Here is an 8,094-nt window from a genome sequence, read left to right as displayed (position 1 = left end):
CTCTATTTCCTCCCCCGACCCGAAGCCTCCTCCCACCCTCTCATGGCCTCTTTCCTCCTCCCACCCTCTCATGGCCTCTTTCCTCCTCCCACCCTCTCATGGCCTCTTTCCTCCTCCCACCCCCTCATGGCCTCTTTCCTCCTCCCACCCCTCTCATGGCCTCTTTCCTCCTCCCACCCCTCTCATAGGCCTCTTTCTAATTTCCTGGCCTCTGCCCACATTCACTCCTACATAAATACACGTATGTAAAAATGAAAAACTAGGATCTGCATATGAGAGACAACATTGGAGCCTGGATTACTTAATATATTATTTTCCAGTTCCATCCCTACTTCTTCACCATCTAGTGCCCAAGTGGATAAATGCAGATTCTGTGTCAAAGTCCTAGTTGTATATTGGAGAGTCCTGTTACTTAGGATAAGGATATTTGGTTGTGCTTCAGGGCACAGATCGCACCATCTCATAATACCTGTGTCACTATAGTATACTTATCCACTTTAAACCTCTTATGGCCCTGAGATGCACAGATAAGTTATAGAACATAAATGTGTGATTCAACACCAACACCAAATCCCAGTGTGAAACACGAGTCTCCTTCAGTGCCGTCTTTAAATCTCTGCCTCCTCTGGCTTAGAGGTAGCACAGTTCTGACTTGTTTCTCTCTAGCATGTACTCTACTATAATTTCTTTCCCTTATCTTTCCTTTCTGCCTAGAATTCAATGTGAGTCCCAACTGTGGTAGCAGGAATTTCTGCTGTAGCCCCAAGTTCAAAGGGAAAGACTATGTGTGAGCTGTGCCTGTGTTTATGCTGTATGTGCATACGTAGGTGGCAGAGGCCCACACTGTGTTGAGGGTGTGTGTGCTTCTGTGTGGTTGGTAGAGAGCAGAGGAGGATATCTGATGTCCTGTCCTCTGAGACAGGGTCTCTCACTGAAGCTGGAGCTGAGCTGGCAGCCAGCAAGCCCCACAGATCCTCCTGTCTCTACCCTCCACAGTGCGGGGGTTTCAGGCATGTGCATGACCATGCCCAGCTTTTTAATGTGGGTGTTGGGATCCAAAAGCAGGTCTTCATGCTTGGGCACAAGCACTCATACCCACAGAGCTGTCTCTCCAGCCCCAAAGTGAAAGATTTTAATGTCTCTCACAAATGAAGTTTGCTCCAATTTTTAATAGGCATTTTAATGATATTAAGGAAGTTATTTCTTATTTTTTGGTTCACTAAGAGTTTATACCATGAACAAGTGTTGAATTTTGTCACATGCTTCTGTATCTGTGAAGATTATCATTTTTTAAAAAGTGTTCTTCAGAAGTCACCCTAGGACCAAGGCAGACAGGTACTGTTTTAATTTCATTCAGATTTTCTTAATTTTAGTACTTTCTACCATATATCATAGAATATAAAGTTTAGAAGGCATTTTAAATCTTATTTTTTATGTGTTATGCCTGCATGTTAAGTGCATCTGTGTCCTGCAATGCCTGTGGAGGTCAGAAGAGGGCCCCAGGTCCCCTGGAACTGGCATTACCGACAGTTGTTAGCTGCCATATGGGTGCTGGGAACGGAACCTGGGTCCTCTGTAAGGACAGCCAATGCTCTTAACTGCTGAGCCATCTCTTCAGCCCTAGAAGGCATTTTAGAGGTTCCCAAATGCACTCTTAATGAATCACCTCCACATCTTCATTGCATGGTTATTCATGCAGAAAAAGTGAGCCCTGAGGAGTGGCTAGCAGCAGTGTGCTTGGCAGAAAGCACACCACCTTCAGGACTGGGCAGGTATGGGTTCAACCTCCGGCTCAGCCACTGATGAAGTATGAGTACTGTACCAGATTGTTTAACTGTCACAAATTCTCACCCCAGCAGGCTCTACCTTCACAATGAGACTTGGCAACTCCCAACATTCAGAGGTAGAGTCCATTTCTCCCTCTCATATTTAGGTCAGCTTTAGGACTTGCTGTGGCCAACAAAATGTATAGAAAGCAATGTTGGGAGAGTTCAGGAGCCTAGCTCTTAGGGAACCTTGTAGGTTTTGCTTTGATCTTTTTAGAACGTTGCCTTGAGTCTGCCACAGAAGGAAGTAGTCTACCTAACAAGCAGTGAGAGGATGCTTGGAAGAGAAATGGGATGCTCCAGGAAAAGCCTGCATCTGCCAAAAGACATGCAAATGGGTGAACTCTAGCTGAATGCAGCTTCATGGGTAATTCTAGGAAAGACCACCTGAAGCTGAACTACCCTGCTGACCCACAAAGTCATGGGAATGATAAATCACTGCTGGTTTGAGGCACTAACATACAGACAAATGTTACTGAACTAAACATCCTGCGCTTGTTTCCTCTTTGTCAAATAGGAAAAATACATTTTAAGACATGGTGCTAGTGAGCATTAATATAAACTATGTGAAATGTACAAGTAGGTGACACTGTGACAGGTACATTGTTAGGGCTAAATAAGTGAAAGCTGTTAGGATTGCTGGTACATAAACTTTTAAAACTAACATTCACTGTTTTTTTTTGGTCTTTTTGAGACAGGGTCTCCCTGTAGCCCCAGCTGTCCTGGAACTCACTATGTAAACAAGGCCCGCCTGCCTCTGCCTCGCGAGTGCTGGGATTAAAGGCATGCACCACCACAGCCGGCTTGCTGTTGGTTTTTAACTTTCCAGGTTAAATCCTAGGTCCTTTGACTTTCCTTTATGTGAGGCAGTTTCTTGGCCATATTTATGCTGCTCTTCTCCTAATTACCTTTCTTTGACGCAATCCTCTGTTTTGTTAATACTTCTCCTCAAATAGTACAAAATAGATGGCACCTGACAATTGTCTAAGGAAATAATTGACTTAAAAATCCAGGCGTTTCTCTTACATTCAGTTTGCTGTCCGTTATAATGCTGCCTGCACTCATGTAAGCAGCTGTGAAATTATGCTTCCTTACTCTGAACTTACACAGGTCTTTTCTTGAAACTTAAATGCAGCACTTAATATTTAACTTGAGTGAACTTCTACTGGCCATCTCTTTTTTTTTCATTTTCTTTACTTAATACATCGTTATAACTTTCATGTCTTTGATCCGTCTTCATTAAAAATGTTTAAGGAAGGAAGCTCTGAGGCACACTACTAAACATCTCTTCCAAGTCTGATACAGAGCCACACATATTAATAACTGTATTATGGGTGATGTTACTTCACAGCCTACAGATCGCTTTCACATACATTAGCTACTTAATACAGGGTCAAACTTGGCCAGTGGCAATGTACATTAATCTTATGCATGTGGAGGTATATATGGGAAGTAAAATTCTATGCGCAACTCCAGATTCCCCATAACTAATAATGTTCTACTGAAATAAAATTTTATTTAGTAAATATCAAAAAAATATCTTTTCTCTTTGTTTATGGGATTATAGCGAATATAAAATCCTGTAAGACTCTAATTATAATTCATTTTTAAAACCCCCTTAGGTCAGGAGCATGGATAAAACAATCAATTTACTCTTTTCAACGTTTTGGAGAAATTGTGTGACAGTTTCTCCCCCAAAGAATTTTCAATCAACCCTGAAAGCCAAAACATAACTGAAATCGTTGAGAGACTCTTCATTTTCAGAAGGGCACTGAGTGTGAGCGCACCTGTTTCACCAGAGCAGGTGTAGCCACGGGACTGAATTAATTCTCCAGCCCTAGCCGCCACCGGGTGAACACTTTTTCACCTTGGAAAAGGGACGCAAATAGAGAGGAGTGTTCACTGCGTTCCCAGAGACCGTTCGCCACTGGCGCATCTGTTTCCCTACAAGAAGGATTTCCCGGGAGAGAAGGGACTAAGTCAGAAGCAGAGTGGGAATCGGGAACGGGACTGCGGGAGCGCGCGGTGGGCGGAGAGGGGGTGCAAAGAGGGGCTGGACACTTCCGCCCCGACACGTCTCCAGCGTCTCAGCAGCAGGTCCCGGTCCCCAGCCCAGCGCGGCGCAGGCGCACCGGGCGGAAAGGGCCCAGGCCTTCGGGCGCGCGGCTGCGCACTGGGTCCCCTGGCGTCCCGGAAACGCGGTGCACAGCTCGCGCCACGTCTCTGCGGGCGGTCCCTCCCAGGTTCCCGCGGCCGCAGCGTCGCAGCCGCTGCCCACCTTCCCGACCGAGAGCATCATGGGCAGCGAGGCCCGGCGCTCCGCATCCTTCCCGCTGCTGCTGCTGCTGCTGCTGCTGCTCCTGCTCCGTGCGGAGCGAGTGCGCGGCGTCGAGTTCACCTTCGAGCTGCCGGACAACGCCAAGCAGTGCTTCCATGAGGAGGTGGAACAGGGCGTGAAGTTCTCCCTGGATTACCAGGTGCGGCCGGGCGGGCACCGGCGCGTCCCACCCAGGGACCTGTGCGCCGCCCTCCAGTGTGGCGGAATTAAACCAAGGAGGCGGCCGGGGGTGGAAATCACCGGAGACGGTTGAATTCCCCTTGAGAAAGAATGTTTACATCGGTCAGAGCCCACCTGAGACGAGCTGGGGTGGCTGAAGGACAGATGGGGTCCCCGCGTCCTGTAGAGTTGACCAGGATGACCTTCCCAGGTCCCTTCAGCTCTAATGAACGCCAATATTAGTAGTTTGTCCCAAGTCTCTCTTGGACTGCCTTGTTCCTGCGCAAGGTGCTGAAACTGCCACCAGCCTTTAAAGTTGCCCTTGGGGTGAGCAGCAGGGGTGGTGAGGGGGCTTTGGAGAGGAGGAGCCGTCCAGACTTTGAGCCCTGGCGCGGTTCACAAGGAAAGCACCATAGTGTGGCTGTGAGGCTTTCCCCTTGCCATATGGCTCAGCAAAGCCAGCTCTGCATTTCTGGCTCAATGGACAGATTCCAGTTTAGTTGCTTGGATGAAGGGTCTTATACCCAAGGGTTACTGAGCAGACCTCGGGTTGATGGGCTGAGTGGGCACTCAGGGGCAGGCCTTCTAGACATGGGGTGGCATGGGCGGCAGGAGTGGGACACACTGAGCGGCCCTTCTGTCTTTAGAGGTTCTTCTGCTTGGAGACAACTTGAGCATGATAGAGTCACTGATGAGACCTCTCTCACATGTGTGGACAGCATGCAAAGTGTGCATGTGCCTGCATCATCACAGGTAGTATCAGTACGATAACAGAAGCGATTAATGATGTGACTGGAGAGGCTCCAGAAGTCATCTGGGCACACTGCCAGGGTCAGTGGGTGTCCAGCAAGCACTCTGGTCCACCCAAGGCTTGTTGAGTAGGCCTGATACCTTAAATCTGGGCAAAGAGCATTTGAAGTTCGGAAGCAGGTGGAGGCCACTAACTGTGTTCTTTGATGGACTTGGTCATAGCAGTTGACTCTGCTTTCTGCAGATCTTGACTTTCTTGTGTTTATAGGGAAAATTTGAAGTAAATGACTTCTGTGGTCTCTTATTTTTATTTTATTTTTTGAATGTAGTGAATGCATGTGTGGGTGAATGCTCACACCTGTACATGTATATATGAAGGCCAAAGGCCTGTGTCTTCCTCTATTGCTCTTCCCCTTATCCTTGAGACAGGGTTTCTTACTGAATTTGGAGCTACAGGATTGGCTAGAGTAGCTGGCCAGTGAGCTCTGGGATCTGCCTCCCAACCCCCCAAGGGCTGGAGTTACAGATACGTGCTGCCACATCTAGCTTTTTAAAAAAAATACAGATGGCTAGGGATTTGAAATCAGGTCCTCATGCTTGTATAGCAAGCACATTAAGCACTGAGCCATTTCCCCATCCCCAATACTCAACTGATTATATGCGACATCAATGAGTATCTGCATTACCTATTCTTTTTTTTTTTTGGTCTTTTTGAAGCAGGGTCTCCCTGTAGCCCCCTGTCCTGGACAACTCACTATGTAGCCCAGGCTGGCCTTTGAACTCACAGAGATCCACCAGCCTCTGCCTCCCAAGTGCTGGGACTACAAGCGTGCGCCACCATGTCCGGCCACCTATTCTTTTTAAAAAATATTTTATTTATTATTTTTATTTTATGTGAATGAGTGTATTGCCTGCATGTGTGTAATTGGACCCGCATTGTGCAGTGCTCATGGAGGTCAGAAGAAGGCATCAGATTCCCCTGGAACTGGAGTTACGGATGATTGTTAGCCACCATGTGAGTGCTGGGTCCTCTGCAAGAACAGTCAGTGCTCTTAACTGCTGAGCCATCTCTCCAGCCCCACTTCCACCTATTCTTGTCTCCGGTGGCTTCAGGTCACATCCCACCCCTCCACTGTCACCTTCAGAGGGCCGGTGTGCAGGCTGTGGGCTGTCCAGTAATTGGCTGACACTTGATGGGCACATACTTTGTGTCAGATACTGTGTTAAACACTTTGGATGTGATAGTCTATGCTCACCATAACTTTTATTTAATCAGTGCTAGTATCAGCCCCCTTTCAGAGATGGAGATGTGTTCCCACAGAGGAACTTGCCCAGGTTGCACAGCTAATAGTGGCAGTGCCCTAAAGAACTTACTTGTTCTGTGTTTTGTATTGAGAACTGAACAAAGATTCCTTATCCTTTCTTTATCCAAAAGTGGTGGCATCCAGTTGTCTTGGGACCATGTCCTGGGTATCCCCCACTTCCTTTGCCTACTGACTTTTAAAGTCCTGTTCATTTATGTTGTTCAAAAAGGTAGTGGCTAAATGTTTTAGCGATGGTAGTTGGTAACCCTCAGGTCAAATCCCAGCTCTTCATTTTCTCTTGGGTAACCTTAGTGATTATTTTACTCTGCTGCCTTACTTTACCCTTCTGTAAAATGGGAAGAATTAGCCTCATTGTACTTCTTTGCAGCAGAATTTTTGGGGTGAGGCAGACATGAATTCAAATAACCCTGGCACTTTACAGAGTGGCTGTGATGGTTAATATTGTCAACTTGACAGAATCTAGAATCACCAAAGAGACAAGCCTCTGGGCATGTCTGTGAGGGAATTCCTGGATGAGGTTAAGCGACATGACTTAAGATCCACCCTAACTGTGGGTGGCACCGTTCCATGGGTTGGGGTCTGAGACTGAATAAAAAGGAGAAAACCAGCTGAGCTCCAGCATTCATCTCTGTCTACTTCTTGACCGTGGATGCCATGTGACCTGTGACCACCTACCTCATGCTCCATATGCCACGTCTGCTCCATGATGGACTGTACCCTCAAGATAAACCATCCTTCCTTAGCTGGCTTTTGTCAGGTATCTTGTCACAGTAACAGGAGTGAATAAAGTGGCCATGGCCAATATATTAAACCTTGCTCAGGCTCAGCAAAATCAGAAGGTCCATAGCACCTGTGTTGGACAGTGGCAAAGTTTAAATTACAGAATTGTGTAGAGTGGTCAGTCAGCATTTCATATGCATTGGTTCCCCTCTGTAACAGCACACATTCTGTGGTTGTCAGGTCATCACTGGAGGTCACTACGATGTGGACTGCTATGTGGAGGACCCCGTAGGAAACATCATCTACAGGGAGACCAAGAAGCAGTATGACAGCTTCACATACCAAACTGAGGTCAAGGGTGTTTATCAGTTTTGCTTCAGTAACGAGTTTTCTACGTTTTCTCACAAGACCGTCTACTTTGACCTCCAAGTGGGTGATGAGCGCCCCATTCTCCCAGACATGGGGAATAAGGTCACAGCTCTCACACAGGTGAGTGGACATTAACAGTGACAGGCCTGGTGGACTCCTCCTGACCCCAGCATGTTCCTGCTTTTCTGTCCTTCTCAGCTAATGACAAAGAATCACCGTCTGTTAAAAGACTCTGTTCCCTTTCCAGCCTTCCCCGTAGCCAGGTCCCTGTGGTATCTGCTATTTCTGCCTATACATCATTCCCACTGTCTTTAATTGACACAGTTCCTTTTTTGAAGGTATGCCGTGTGTGCATCTGCTGTGTGATATGCTCAGATTGTAAAGACCAAAGTCCTGCTTCATTGGTGAGGGTAACAGTGGCTAGCTTAGTGGAAGTTTGGTCTCACCTGTGCTGGTCTAGAAAAGACTGGCCTGTGACTTGGGAATCTAGGCTCTTCTGTGCTCTGCTCTCCTCTTCCTCTCCTCTCCTCTCCTTTTCTTTTCTTTTCTTTTTCTTTTTTTTTCCCCTTCCCTTCCTTCCCTCTCCTCTCCTCCCCTCCCCCTCAGC

The 8,094-nt window shown here is 47.1% G+C and overlaps 1 protein-coding gene across 1 annotated transcript in view; it reads left to right on the top strand.

Moving 5' to 3' along the window:
• The first annotated feature begins 4,002 nt into the window (after positions 1-4,002).
• The window catches only part of Tmed3 (transmembrane p24 trafficking protein 3), a 9,001-nt gene continuing 4,909 nt past the window's right edge, over positions 4,003-8,094 (top strand). Inside the window, exons 1-2 of the mRNA XM_008823384.2 lie at positions 4,003-4,303; positions 7,359-7,607. Coding sequence (XP_008821606.1) covers positions 4,124-4,303; positions 7,359-7,607 — 429 coding nt within the window. The 5' untranslated portion in view covers positions 4,003-4,123. The remainder of the gene's footprint in view (positions 4,304-7,358; positions 7,608-8,094) is intronic.

The sequence above is a fragment of the Nannospalax galili genome, unplaced genomic scaffold (genome assembly GCF_000622305.1).
Source record: "Nannospalax galili isolate Female #2095 unplaced genomic scaffold, S.galili_v1.0 scaffold28, whole genome shotgun sequence".
In the NCBI taxonomy this organism is placed as follows: Eukaryota; Metazoa; Chordata; class Mammalia; order Rodentia; family Spalacidae; genus Nannospalax; species Nannospalax galili.
The sequence above is the reverse complement of the archived record's forward strand: the minus strand, read 5'-3'. Positions and strand labels throughout refer to the sequence as shown.